At 42.5% G+C, this 15568-nt stretch overlaps 1 protein-coding gene across 2 annotated transcripts in view; it reads left to right on the top strand.

The window, feature by feature from the left end:
• The window catches only part of ANAPC1 (anaphase promoting complex subunit 1), a 97357-nt gene that overhangs the window by 59772 nt on the left and 22017 nt on the right, over positions 1–15568 (top strand). For both annotated transcript variants that reach the window (XM_063443671.1, XM_063443670.1), the window contains exons 38-42: positions 8250–8443; positions 9763–9849; positions 10907–11024; positions 11462–11539; positions 14275–14342. In XM_063443671.1, the coding sequence (XP_063299741.1) occupies positions 8250–8443; positions 9763–9849; positions 10907–11024; positions 11462–11539; positions 14275–14342 (545 nt within the window). The remainder of the gene's footprint in view (positions 1–8249; positions 8444–9762; positions 9850–10906; positions 11025–11461; positions 11540–14274; positions 14343–15568) is intronic.

Genomic DNA, 15568 nt, shown 5'->3' with positions numbered 1-15568 from the left:
AGGCTACGGTGTGGGCAGCCCATAAGACGGTCATTAGGGGTGTACTGATCAGAGAAGCGACGTTGAGGAAGCGACGTAAATTTCAACGATTGGCCACATTACTGGAAGCATTGAGAACGGCGGAAAACAGACACAAATCGGACCCTACGCCTGCCAATTTGACATCATTGCAGAACATAAGGATCTCGATTAGAGAAACGCTCCTGGATGATACCGCAAGGGCTATGATATGGGCCAAGCGCACCTTCTATGAGAAGGCGAACAAGATGGATACCTTGCTAGCTAGATCCCTTCGACCACGGCAAAGGAGCACACACATTACGAGGATCAAGAATGAAGCGGGTATCTACCAGACAAACCCCACAGACATAGCCACGGTGTTCTCAGATTTTTACGCTAAACTTTATAACCACTCTTCGGAAGGCGCCACGGACACGGGCCGGGAACTAGAAGGGATTCAGAATTTCCTATCTGGATTACGACTCCCTAAACTAGAAGCAGCGGTTTCGAATGTACTGGGAAGCCGTATCACGGGAGAGGAGATAGACGCGGCAATATCCGCCTTGAAAAGCAACAAAGCACCTGGACCTGATGGCTTTTCGGGGAGCTACTATAAAACCTTCCGGGAAGAACTCCTCCCTCACTTGGAACCCTGGTTTAATGAGTTGATGGATGGGGGGACGCCTGATAGAGATATGTCCTTGGCGAATATCGTTCTATTGCCCAAACCTGGAAGGGACGACTCGGTCCCGGAGAACTTTCGCCCTATTTCCTTGATCAACCACGACTCAAAGATCTTGGCAAAGGTGCTTGCGGGCAGATTAGGCCCACTCCTTACGGGTATGATTCACCCGGATCAGGTGGGCTTTATACCTGGGAGACAACTTTTCGAGAACACGAGACGCAATATAGATCTCATAGGGAGGCAGGTCACGAAGGGCACCCCGACACTACTGTTGTCCCTAGATGCCGAAAAGGCATTCGATAGAGTGAAATGGCCTTACTTATTTGAGGTGTTGCGACACTATGGCGTGCCGGCCCCGTTTATTACAACTATTCAAGCTATGTACTCCAACGTTAGGGCACAGATTCAAATTTCGGGAGCGCGAGTCGAACCGTTCCACCTGAGCAATGGTACGAGGCAGGGTTGCCCTCTTTCACCGCTGCTATTCGTGCTCTCGCTGGAGCCCCTCATGCAGGCCATACGAGAAGCTCCTGATGTTAAGGGTATCTTGGTGGGAGACACACAATACGTTGTTTCGGGTTTCGCAGATGACGTCTTGTTGACGTTAACAGAACCGGAGGCCTCCATGGAGGCACTGACTAGGATGCTGGAAGCATACGGGGAGGTGTCGGGATATAAGGTCAACCTGCATAAATCGAGCGCGATCCCCTTAGGTATGACGGACGAAGACGCAGCGTCTATAGGGAGGACCTATCACCTACGGATAGAGAAGGACCAGATTAAATACCTGGGCATTTGGTTGACAGCGGACCCCTCTCAACTCCATAGGCAAAATTATATCCCACTGATTAGACAGTTGATAGCTGACATGGAGACATGGGTAGACAAGCCGATCTCGTGGATCGGAAGATTGCATTCAGTAAAAATGAATGTGCTGCCTAGGATACTTTTTTTGTTCCAGGCTCTGCCAGTCCACTTGAGTAAATCCGCCTTGGGACCGCTTCAACAGGCCATAGGAAGGTTTATCTGGCAGAATAAAAGGCAAAGGGTTTCCCGCAACGTCCTGTATAGGGCAAAAGACAGGGGAGGCCTTGGTCTCCCGAACTTATATTTTTATTATGTGGCGGCTCAATTGACTCAGATTGCACTGTGGCACTCCCCCCCAGGGGAGCGGAGGTGGGTGGATCTGGAATCCACCATGATGGGCCCAGATAGACCACAATTTCTTATGTGGATTCCTAAGGAACATAGACCAGCAGATCGAGTGGATTGCGCAGCGATTCACACTTCCCTTAGGGTCTGGGACGCTGCAGTACTTAAATACAGACTGGCTTCTGTACCATCACCCATGACCCCATTTTTGCGAAATAAAAAGTTTATACCGGGCATGTGCCCTCGAGATTTCAAGGGTATAGAAAACTCAGGATTACAGCGGTTGTGCGACCTCTTTGAAAACGGCACCTTCATCACATTCGATGCACTACAGAGCAGAGCTCCTCTGCGTCCCTTTGATTACTTCCGGTACTTGCAGCTCAGAGATTTTGCCCGGGGTTTCAGGATCAAGGCGGCTGCAACGATGCAATTAACATTCTTTGAAAAAATGTGTAAGAGGGAACAGTTCCCTACGGGCCTGATCTCGTGCTTGTATTCCCACTTGAGCACAAGTACGCTAGAATGGGGTGACATCACATACATACATAGGTGGGAGGCAGATCTTAACGAGGTATTGGAAGGAATAGAATGGCAAGAGATATGGGAGGCCGCGGCAAAATCGTCGGTGTGCGTCTCGCTGCAGGAACAATCCTATAAGACGTTATTCAGGTGGTACACAACCCCAGTAACGCTGCACCGGATGGGCAAAAACCCGACGGACCTCTGTTGGAGAGGTTGCGGTCACAAGGGCACGTATATCCACATGTGGTGGGAGTGCCTGGAGGCGCAAGCCTATTGGAAACGAGTAGCTGCTTTACTGAGGGAAATTTTAGGCAGGGAAGTGAGGCTAGACCCGTGGGTGTTCCTACTGTCTAGATCCATAGATGGTTGGACGAAAATGGAACAGGCCCTTGTCCAAAAGATAAATCTGTCGGCTAGGAGAGCTCTGGCGCAGGTATGGCTACAGGGGGAGACCCCTACGATAGCGACGGTGATACAAAAAATAAAAGACACCTTTCTGATGGACAAGTTGACAGCTCGGGTGAGGGGGACAACGAAGAAATTTGACAAACTTTGGGGCCCCTGGATAGATTGCACTGTCAGCGATTAAGACGGTAGGGACTGATTGGGGCGTCTAGATGTTACTAGGGGACCTCTGTGTTAGGCGTTTTTTTTAGGCGGACTAGATACGACCTACAGGGAGAAGAACTAATTAATCCTGTATGAGATAGTGGTGAGCGGGCATCATACCCCTCACGAGGCTTCGTGAGGGGCTTCACTCCTCGGATACCCCCCCCTCCCCCCCCCCCCTCCTCCTTCTCTCTCTATCCCATTCTCTAAGGCCCCGACCTCTCGGGCTCTACCTTTCATCTTTCTCTTTTCTCCTGTCTCTTAATCTTCTTACGGCTGAGCCGCACGTAGCGGAACTATTTTTGAGTGACACTAATGCTACAGGAAAGGTAGTACGCTGGGGTGCTAAACTCTATCGAGATGCTTCTTTCCTCAAATTTGCGATGGAGGTGCGGCCGACCTTATTCATCGGTTAACCGATTACTGTTTTATATAATAACAAAAAAGCCAGGCGGAACATCCAAGCTCCTGTGGGGTTTTTGATTTCTGTGGTGAACGGGAGTTGGGCATGCTTATGGGGATACGAGACAGGGTGACCTGGAAATTCATGCTAGTTCACTCCTCTTGTTGGTATTTCATGTAACGGTATCAATATACTTGCTTTATGTTTGGAATTTCTGTATTACTGTGCATGTATTGCTTGTGATGTTTTGCACTGGAATAAATAAAGAATTAAAAAAAAAAATAAATACATATCCACAATCAATCCATTCAGGGGAACAACATATTAAAAAATGGCATGAATCCGACCAGGGGTTTAAAAGTTATGAAAGTTGTGTAAAAGTATATTTTACTCTGTATGCATAATGGGATTATGTGTCACACTAAGGGGAGGGGATGTGTGGGAGGTAACATCTATGTCATTGGTTCTTTTATGCCTCCCCCTGGGTGTGGCCTGTATGTGTGAGTTGGAAATAAAAGCCAGACTGGGTGTCCCAGTCTAGAGTTCTTGCTTAACCCTCAAAGCGATGTGTCGTCTCGTTCTTTGGGGGAATGGGATTGTTTGCTGACTGCCAGGAGTGTAAGCTGATGTCTGCTTTTCTTGTTCAGCTGTCCCAGTGTTCGTGTGGTTCCAGTCGGGAGAATGGTGTTTGCCGTAGCTGCCTGTGCATCTGGAAAGGGGATTATCGCCTAAACTGGGTTTTATCCTCTTGTAAGTGAAACGGTCCGTTACATTTGGTGGCAAGCGGCGGGATCGTTCCTACAACCAGAGGGACAGCTACAGACAACACCATTTCTGGATTACAAATTGAGGGCAACGCTAGTATCCGTACAGCGACCCTATCTACAAAGGAAATCAGGAAAATGGAAGGAGACAGAGTCGCAGCTGCTGCAGCACCTCCGAGGGAGGAGGAGGAATCCGAGTTTGCCAGGGAATATAGGAGCAGGATGGCTCTATTCTCACCAGCCCGAGCGGAGCGGATGGCAGACCGGGTCTACAACGATGTACAGGCGTACCTCATGCTGCGAACGACGCAGAGGAACCAACAAGCTGCGGGATTGTTCCCACAGCCAGAAGGACAGCTACAGAACACCAATTCCTTGGAGTTACAAATTGAGGGAAACGTTAACATTCGTGCAGCGCCCCTGGCAGCAGAGGTATCCAGCGACTTGGAGCAGACAAGTATGGAAGGCTCTGACGCTGAAGATGATTTTATGGCCAAGGTGAGGCAGCAAGTGGCCCAGTATGGGGGTTATATATCCATGGACACATTCCAGGGGATCTGGAACCAGGTCATGGCTGAGCAAAACTCAAAGATGGACGAAGAGTATGATGAGCAGGAAGAGTGGTACAACAGCAGAGTAGAGGCTGCATCCGAGGAGGTTAGCCGCCCCCCCCCGAGGCGGCAGGAAGAACCCGAAGTAGGGGTCCTCATAGATTGGTCCTGTGAGGAACCACAACAGGCAGGTGGAGATGGGACCGAGGTCTCTCTACCGGCCCTACAGGGATGCTGGGCAGTCGGCCCAGATCCCCAGCGGCAGTGTGTAACCCAGGGAGCTGATGGTGTCGTCCATCCTCCCCAGCGGCAGAGTAAGTCCCAGGGAGCTAAAGGTGTCGTCCTTCCTCCCCAGCGGCAGATTGTATCTCAGGGAGCTGAAGGTGCCGTCCTTCCTCCCCAGCGGCAGTGTGTGTCCCAGGGGGATGAAGGTGTTGTCCTTCCTCCCAAGCGGCAGGCTGAGTTACAGGGGGCAGAGGTTGTTGTTCCTGCCCCCCAGCAGAAAAGTGATATGCCAGGAAGGCAGTGTGAAGTAAAGGGAGAGGAGAGCAGCGTCCTCCCTCCCCAGCGGCAGTGTGTGTCTCCGGGAGCTGATGGTGTCGTCCATCCTCCCCAGCGGCAGGCTGAGTTACAGGGGGCAGAGGTTGTTGTTCCTGCCCCCCAGCAGCAAAGTGATATGCCAAGAAGGCAGTGTGAAGGGAAGGGAGAGGAGAGCAGCGTCCTCCCTCCCCAGCGGCAGTGTGTGCCCCAGGGAGCAGAAGGTGCAGTCCTTCCTCCCCAGCGGCAGTGTGTGTCTCCGGGAGCTGATGGTGTCGTCCATCCTCCCCAGCGGCAGGCTGAGTTACAGGGGGCAGAGGTTGTTGTTCCTGCCCCCCAGCAACAAAGTGATGTGCCAGGAAGGCAGGGTGAGGTGAAGGGAGAGGAGAGCAGCGTCCTCCCTCCCCAGCGGCAGTGTGTACCTCAGGGAGCAGAAGGTGCAATCCTTCCTCCCCAGCGGCAGTGTGTACCCCAGGGAGCAGAAGGTGCCATCCTTTCTCCCCAGCGGCAGTTTGCCATCCAGAGAGAGGAACTTGTTACACCCTCTCTCCCACGGCAACCTAACCCACCAAGGGGAGATGTTAAGCCCCACAACTGTGCAGATGGGACCGTAGTCTCTGCACTTACAGCACAAGGGATAGGGACGGTCGGTCCTGTTCCCCAGCCTCAGTGTGATGGATCCAAAGGGGAGACAGTCGGTCTCCCCCTCCGGCAGTCGAGCTGTGCACCTAAAGGGGAGACAGCCAGTCTCCAGCAACCAGGCGCCCACCAGACTACTCCCGTGGTAGTGCTGGCAACAGGACAGAGTACCGCTGGTCTCTGCCCCCTCAGCAACCCACCAAGGCAGCCTACCCGTCTCCCACCCAGCAGTGGTGAAACACCAGAACTTGGACAAAATCCTTCCTCACCCAGATGTAGTAACCGGTTAGTGTGGGTGGGCTGCTCTGTTATTTCTGTTTCGTGGGTGGGTTGCTGGACTAACCAGGGCACTGACCGGCAGAAAGTCAGGTACCCTGTTAGTCTAATTGGCAAAGGGGAGAAATGTGGCGAAACCAGCTTCGCCACTGTGAACTGGAGAGGCCTGGCTGCTAGCCTCCTGCCCTGCGACTACGGCCCATGGACATATTGCTCTATAAACACTATATTTGGGCATGTAATAATTTATATTGCTGCTACTGGCCCTTTAAAATCAGCGATGGACATATTGGGACTTTTGGGACTAATGTCCCTTTAAGACTTTGTAACATATCACAGTAATACTGTCTTAAATATTATGTAGGTATTTATGTGTTCAGTTAAACTGGGGATATGTAGAAATGTGTGTTTTATGTGTTAAATGTATCAGTATGTAATTTTATGTCTTTTACTGTCTTTTTGCAACCATGTGGTTAATGGAGTCTGACTCTAGTCCTAGATAATTGGATTACTTCTCCAATTAACTCCAGGGCAGAAGGGAGGAAGCCGGGATGCATTATTGGGGGAAGGATTTATTGCATGCTGTTCCAGTTGACTGCTAGGAGTACAAGCCTATTCGTATGGTTCCTATTCAATGGTCTACAGCATTCATATGCTTGGGAGAATTTAAAAGGTTTCCCGGATTCGGTGATTGTGGTGTCTGCCAGAGTGCTTGGAGTCCTCAGGAAGCGCTAGGAGCATCCATTAACGGAGGTACCCGGTCGGGGTGCCAGGTGATCCGTTACACCTTGTCTTTCATAAATTAAAAATGCAGCAACCATGTAATGGTTATGTTACAGCACTAGCTCCCAGTGACAACTTCTTTTGGCACCCGTTCATGCAATTTAATATCTTACAAAGCCACTTCGGTTAATGACAGTCTTTAATAGGGAATTAAAATGTTAAAATAGCAATGGAACCCTCTTTGATATTTAGTAAGACATAGACTATTTACTAAGCCTTTTGTTAAGGGAACACACTATTACTTGGCATACATGTCATTTCCACCTATTTAAAGCAAAAAACTGAATATATTCTGCAATTCTTTAAATCGACACACAGCAGTAATTTATAAGCAAAGCAGGGATTTTGTGCAAGTTGTAGTGTTTGTCAGTTTTATTTTTCTGTAGTGGATACATGTATAATTCTCAGTAAACCACTGTTGTGCAACCTCTAATTATAGTGCAAATACTTGTATGGGCAGAGAGAAGTATATCTTTAATATATTTTTTCTTATAGCTGACATATATTTCAATAAGGATTTTGTCATTTTTGCTACAATTTTATGACACTGTGCAAAGAGAGAAATGCTATAGGGCTCCCCGAACCACCATAATATTCCTGAAGTAGTTGTTGTTATGGTGCTTGTATTCTCACTTTAAATGCTGCTAAAAACACCTTTTTTATGGTCAATAACAAACCTATAGCATCACTTATATCATTGTCCTTTTCGTGCCAGGCTCAGTCAGGGCACATATTGCAAATGAGAAGGAGAAACCGAAACATGAAGGGAAATGAGTCAAAGTGTTCTGTTATTAAAAGTGGTGCAAAATGTGAAAGGAGAGAAATCACAAATGGAATGTGCCTGCTGGTTCCCCTGGTTTCCATTGCAATTGCTCCAAGCTTATTTTGACAATTTTCTAGAATGGAACACTCCTTGTGTGTTTTTCCGCTTACCATGTTCCGTCCTGGCCATCAATGATCTCGGCTTCTGTAAAGATACTTAGTACTGTTGTGGAGAGAACTCTGTTGATTGGCATGTGAAAAGGCCGTGTTTTGTTTATCAAGCTGGATGCTTGATACATCTGTCTATAACATTTGTAAACCCCACATTGTTACCCCTGCTTGGATATTGATAACCATTCGACTGTTATCCTTTTTAATCTTGGAAAGCACAGAGATGAATGATCCAGGAAGTGCAGCTTAGTGCACTAGTGTCTAATAGTGTCCAGTACTATACAATAACATTGGAATTTCTTGAACAGAAATTTACCACAAACTAGTACATATGCATGATATTACCAATGCTTAAGATTGAAATTATCAGCCATTGCTATCTCTTACCCTTTAAGACCGGTCATTATAACCTGGAAACCTGTCTCAGTGTGGTGCTGTTGTCCCTATCCATGGTCATGGCTGGCTCAGGCAACCTGACTGTCCTTCAGTTATGTCGTTTTATGCACAAGAAAACCGGCGGGGAAATGAATTATGGCTTTCACTTAGCACATCACATGGCATTGGGCCTTCTCTTCCTCGGAGGTGGGCGGTAAGTCTGAAACATTTTAATGTATTTATGTATATAGTATATGTATGTAGTGTGTGTGTGTGTGTGTGTGTGTGTATGTATATATATATATATATATATATATATATTAGTATGGCTGTATCCTTGCACTCAGGCTGAATATACTATGGCCAGGTGCCAGTCTGAATGATGTAAATTTCTTTCATCAGGATAACATTATAAAATACAAAGCAAATATTTATATAAGAACAGTAAGGAAGGTCTAACTAACCACAGGTGTGCTCAGTGCAAATCCAGGCGTTCGTGCGTGCCCAGTGCGTATGCGTGTGGATAGCTTCGCCCCAATAGTGAAGCGGTACATGCGCTTTGACTTGTCGTTTGCCGTTGTCATGGCGACACGGCTTCGCTTTCATAACCGTGATGCCGATATGGGGATGGATAGTGCTGTTTGTACCTGTGGTAAATTGCGGTAATATTGGAAGGATAATTGCTATAACAAGTGATTACATGTGATTAAAAATAATAAGATAATAATTACTGCTAGATTGTCGTATTGATGATTGTGAGAGTAGACTAAAGTATAATTGTTACACCGGAACATAAAAATAAGGCATATTTACATAAAGTACATATTAACTAAACAGTCACTTGCCTAATTAAAAAATGATGAGTGTAGAGGGGAAATAGATATTATAACTTGTGAAAAATTTTAATTTACATACCTTATGAGTAAATTATAGTCTCTATCTCTAAACCCCCAAACTTAGTTTGGGGGAAAGGGGTGAGTATTATTGCTAACTATTGAATTTTCTATGTTCTCTCACTATTGAATTTTCCCCTTCTGTCTAAGGTTTGAGAGAAAATTCAATAGTAGGTTAGACCTTCGTTACTGTTCCTATATAAATGTTTGCTTTGTATTGTAATATTATCCTCATCCTGATGAAAGTCCCGGTACGGGACTGAAACGTTGACCCCCGAACCCTCAATAAAGAAATTTATATAATTCAGCAAGACCGTGAGTGCAGCCCTTTCTAATATTTAAAAAAAATATATATATATATATATATATATATATATATATATATATATATATATAAAGCAACAAGTTTAGCTGCACTCACGGTTAGGAGATAAAATCTTCAATGCTCTATTTGTTCATTAAAAAAATAGATCAACGTTTCAGTCCAGCTTGTGGACTTTCCTCAGGATCAAGACATGATCTATTTTTTTTTTTTATATCTCGTCTGTCACCAGATTTTTTTGTCAGGTTTATATCGCTGTCTTTTGTTTGTGGTTACAAGTGTTGTTGTTTAATATCTATATGTGATTTTGTTTTACAGTTATACTCTAAGTACTACAAATTCTTCTATCGCTGCACTGCTTTGCGCACTATATCCTCACTTCCCTGTGCACAGCACAGATAACAGGTAAATGTCACCAAGTATGTGCCTTGCATGTTCTTTTACAAATTTATTTATATACAAATGTGAAAAACCTTGTCAATGTGAGGATCTTGATCATGTCACATGCATTATGTGTTTTATATGAAGATGGTCAATTCTCCTGTCCTGCATCTCTTAATTAAGTTAATTCTCCTTTAAACCCATTTGTACAGTGTTGCATAAATTACTGGCATTTTATAAAAATAGAGCAGTAATAAATGATGAAGCTTCCTCTTTTAGAGTATTGAAAACTGGTATCCAACATTTAGAAAGCTTTTGATGAGTAGCCAAACATTTTTTTCCCCACGAAGCTTTGCCAGCCTTAAAGGGGAACTGTCACTTATTTGTAATTTACAGCATTGAATCAAACATTATTAATCCCCTATAACAGATAAGTTGCTATATTTTCTTTTAGAATGTTATTAAAGATTTAGCTCTATGCTGATTGCCCTTGTTCAAGGTACCGAGATCATATGAATGATGGATAGCTCAGACAGAGGTGCCCAGTTCCAGCACAGCGGTGTGGATATCTAGATTTAATTTTATTATTCACTCCTCACAAATACATATTTCTTAAACAGAGGGATCGTAAAGATAATGTTAAAGTTCCTGGGAAATGACCGTTCACATTTAAAGGGACAGCCTATCGACCATAACCATTAAAAATGCTCTCATGGTGCCATAACTCTCCAGGCGGTTTCCCCCAGATAAGAGTTAAACAATTGGACATGTCCCTATTTGAACAAAATTGATGTCACTAATGTGGAATTAAGAACTTATATTACATATATATCAGAAGAGGAGGCTTGGGTGGATGGATCCAGTGAGGGGAACTATCAAATCGTTTCATAGAGTTCTGGCTACTCTGTCTTGGTTGAAGATGGTCTTTTGCAAGAGTACAACTAAAACTTTGTTTTTCTATTGTTTGTTTTTATATATATAATATATAATCATCCTGCAATTTTCTTCCATGGCTATTACACAGCCCTTATCGCAATATATGTTCAATCTTTACCTTCTGTTATCCCATTATCCCAATAAGGTATCACCTTCAAGCTCTGCGGCACCTTTACGTGCTGGCTGCTGAGCCACGGCTCCTGGTGCCTGTTGATGTTGATACAAATACCCCCTGTTATGTGCTTTTGGAGGTTACTTACAAGGTAAGACTTTGAATAGCAATAGCAACAAAGGTTTTGTCTGGGACATCAGATGCATGCAGTATCTATTCACAAATAATTTAAACACTTGCCATTTTCATAGTTTGAAATGATTGGGTTTTTTTTTATTATTATTTTGACACATTCGTTTGACAATTACATGATTTTGCGATTTCATGACGAAAAGTGTATAACCATAATCACTAACCCCAGTACAAATAAAAGTTAATATGCAGTGATCCAGTGTGTCTGTACTTTGCTGGGGTCTTAAATATTATTTGTCTTTTCTAGAATAATTTTTATATGTTCTTTATTTGATTTTATAAAATCCAGTGCAAAGTCATGGGTAAAAAAAAAGGTTTGGTGAATTTTCTTTATGTATTGTTTTGCCTTTTTTAAATGTAATGTTATTTTTTTATTATTATTTTAAATATGCCTAGGGAACACAGTGGTATGAAGAAACAACGGAAGAACTTATGGCACCAAGCCTGCTTCCTGAGCTTCATCTGCTAAAACAGGTGTGTGTATTTTAACATCTTGATATAAAGCATGCTACTCCATCACATTGTGTGTAACTGGAGGTCATTATCTGCCTCGTGCTTGTCCTATAATAAAACCGATAAAATAATGTATTCGAAAGAATACAAATGGAGTCACTATCCTCTGCCAAGCGTGTAACACACCATCTCTGTGTTAACCATTAGATCCAGTCTAGGAGAAATTTGAGTTACACTTGTGATTTTTGTTATATATGGACGGTTTTGTAGCTTATTTTGTTTTATACCATTACCCACCTAGCTTCTCTTCATGACCGTATTTTCTTTAGTAAGCATATACACTGCTTGCTTTTTAGCCACCACCTCTGTGTTCAGATGTTTATGGAGAATACATTGTCTGTAACATTTCAGCAGAAACTTTTATATTAAAGGGGGGGGGGAGGGAGGGGGGAGGGTGATCTTGGCTGTCTACATTCATGGCGTTAATTCAGGTGTTCAGCTTCACTCTTCACATAAATATACACACGCATAAAATGAAGTGAATGGGAGCTTACTTTTGTAGCTGACTGTACCTTAACTGTATTTGTTATCCATTCCATTAACACATTATTATTTTTCTCTCTATATCAGAGTGGAGTTGGTTTAAATCCGTATTTAGATAAAGATTTAAACCCGCAAGAGTCAGTTTGAATCATAATTTTTCAATGTAAAGACTCTCTCCCTGGTTGTTCCGATTAGTTTGACAGTTATATCAGAACTGCTTTTGTTTTATACCATTAGAAATACTAGGGTAATGATGACATCATTGCATGGTTAAATATCCAGCTTAGTAGGTTAAACACTCATATTTAAAGAACAGCTTAATTAGTTGTATTTAACTAAAATAATAACACATAGCATATATATTCATTTATTTGTTTAAACATCAATGATTGTTAACTAAGTGGCTTAACAAACTATCTTTAAAAAGCTTAAACTGCAATGGTTTATCCTCTTACCAGGGTCCCCGCTGGGAGCCTACCCTTCTCTGATGCTGGGTGACCCGCATCTGTAATGCTGCAGAAGCCCTATGCTGATCCCCGTAGTCTTTCATTTGCTGAGAGCATCAGTTGGGCACTCTTAGCCAATGAGTGACCCACTGTGCAAAGAATATGCACAGAATTGACATTAGCCAGTCTGGAACTCTTGTTGCAGTTTGACTACTGATGTACTATTGGTGCTGCTAAAGGTACAGTTACACCGAAAGTACAGTTTCATACACATACATCATGCTTAAACTACAGAGACTCTCCTCAATGCTTACCTGTGGTCACCTCCAGGGCTGCTCATCCCAGTAGGAATCTGACGTGTGTTCCAAATCTACACAGAAAAAAGGGGGAATTGATGGCACATTCGGAACATGCATTTCTAAGAATTGGTGACCAGAATAAATACAAATAAAGATTAGGGAACAGCGCACACACATAAAATTAAAAATAATGCTGTTAAGTTTTGTCATTTCCTCCAGCCATCACTAGTGACAGCTGTAGGAAAAAAAGCATTGTCTGTGGTAGGTTTCGTAGGATCCTCCATAGACCTCATTGTTCTACTCACACATGCATGAGAGTACAACACTGACACAGGCTCCTGGCAGATGATACACCAGGAAATGAAGAGGACCTGCAAGAAGACCATGGAGGCTGTTAAAAAGTGAATGTTATATCTGTAGACACAATTTCAATTAAAGAGAAACTATAGACACCAAAACAAATTTAGCTTAATGGAGCAGTTTTGGTGTATAGATCATGCCCCTGAATTCTCACCGTTCACTTCTTTGCCATTTAAGCGTTAAAACACTTTGTTTATACAGCCCTAGTCACACCATTCTGCATGTTTCAGCCTTCCTAAACACTTACTGTAAAGTGAGATCTATTGTTTACATTTCCTTTATTATGCATTCTGTTGGATTTAGAATTTCTTATTTCCTGCCCAGTTAATAGCTTGATAGACACTGCAGGAGCCTCCTGTGTGTGATTTAAAGTTTAAAAAAAAGATACGTTGTGATTACGTTGCTTTGATGCCTATAGTGTCCCTTAAACTTGGATCTATTTATTTACCAAACATTTAAATATTGCATTAATATACAGCCTCATGCTACATACCTGATCTATATTAAATGCTGAATAGTAGTTGGACTACCGGTATGTTGTATCTTAAACTGAAAACTGTCTCTAAATCAGTGGTTCCCAAACAAGTCCTTACAACACACCAACAGCACAGGTATTGTCAAATTTAAATAGAAAAGGGAAATACATAAATCCTGGATTGTTGGTGGACCATGAGGACTGGTTTGGCAACCTCTTAGATAGATTTTTTTTTTTTCCATCCAAAAGGCATCTTTTTTTTTTATTTTCTATCAAAGAAATCTGAATGATTGAACCCCCCCTCAATTTGTATTTATGGTGTTTTTGCTTTCTGTCATAGTTTGTAGTACATATCAATGTGTAATGTGCTTTTTGATACATTTTTCTTTTGATTTTCCTTGTAAATATTTTACTCTTTGATTTGAAAAATTGGTTTAATGACAGATGTGGTATTAATTATTCTAAACAAACTTAGATTGACTGGGAGCTCTTCACTGTAAGCTGGAGAGGTTAGGCTCTGTTAATTTTTTGATCGGTTACAGTAGAATCCTAATATCCAGTTAAAAGAGATGGGTGTTCTAGCTTCCATGCTGTATTTATAAAGGTCTGTCTTGGTTCTCTTTGTCTAATCAGATTAAAGTGAAAGGCCCCCGATACTGGGAAATAGTGATTGACTTGCACAAAGGCCCTCAGCAACTCAAGTAAGTGAGAATTGTCTTATTAGTATGTTACTATTTCAATATCTTGAACAGGTGATGCTTGCTGGTTTCACCAGTCACTATTAAGAAGACTAATTAGCCTGAAATGCCGGAGGAGTCAACAGGCTATTCTACTCATTCCAGGCTGTAGACAATATGTTGCGAGTACTGCAGACCCTCGCTTAACCCACTTTTTCTTTAAGATGAATTTCCTTCTCATCTCTTATGACTCTTGGTGTGCCTGCTATCGTACCTATCGTACTCACTAGCCCAAGCAGCACAGATTGGATTGTTTCTGGGGTTCTTGTTTAATTTTAAGACGTTAGAAAGCTCCAGGGAACTCCAGACATTATAACCGCTTCAATGAGGTGAAGCAGTTATAGTGCCTACAGTGTCCCTTTCGGTGATCACTAGGATCCGCCAACATAGTTGTCTTAAGAATAAAAAAAAAAAGGTGGCTCATACAATTTAAGTGTACTGTGGTTTCTTGTCTTATTTGAAAAGTGCCTCTTAAAATGAATCCTGCTTCCAAAAATATATAAAACATTTCCACGTTTAAATTAGCCTACATTCCAGTGTTGAGAGACGTTTCTGAAAATTAAATGCATGCTTTTTTTTATGAAACACTGGTAATCAGGAAGTGGGATTTTAGGTTAAGGGATGAGGGCATTGGATTGCAGGGGAATTCTATAGTTTGTGTTAAACACTTGAAACAGTCTGACAAAAACTGTTCCTTTAAAAATGAAAAATAAACACTTTTTTAAAGGCTTATTATAATAATTTCAGTTCTTTTTCATCTTCTGTTTCGGTTCCTTTTATTGCATTACAAAAAAAAGAACCAAAAAAAAACAAAACAAAGTTGTATTTAAATTGAATTTTAAAAAATAACTTGGCACATGTATCTCCTGTGATTTTTGGTTAGTTGGGAAGAAATATTTTTTTCTGTGAATAATCCAAATACCATTTAGTCATTTAGCAAACGTTTGTTATTGATTTAAGTTACAATGGATGGCGTTCTGTATACCTGTTTTTTTTTTTTTGCCATGCTATATTTTAAACACATTTCAAATAAAACTTGTTGACCTAGATTCTGTTTTTGCAAAACTTCTTATATTAAACAAAGTGGGAAGATTTTTTAAAATTTTTATGTTGTTTTCCTGTGTAGAGAGGGTCATTTACTAAAAGGAGAATTTTCTGTGAATTTCAAATTTAAGACCAGAGTAGCTGAG

Source organism: Pelobates fuscus, chromosome 2, assembly GCF_036172605.1.
Source record: "Pelobates fuscus isolate aPelFus1 chromosome 2, aPelFus1.pri, whole genome shotgun sequence".
NCBI classification, from domain to species: domain Eukaryota; kingdom Metazoa; phylum Chordata; class Amphibia; order Anura; family Pelobatidae; genus Pelobates; species Pelobates fuscus.
This window is presented reverse-complemented; position numbering and strand designations above follow the sequence as displayed.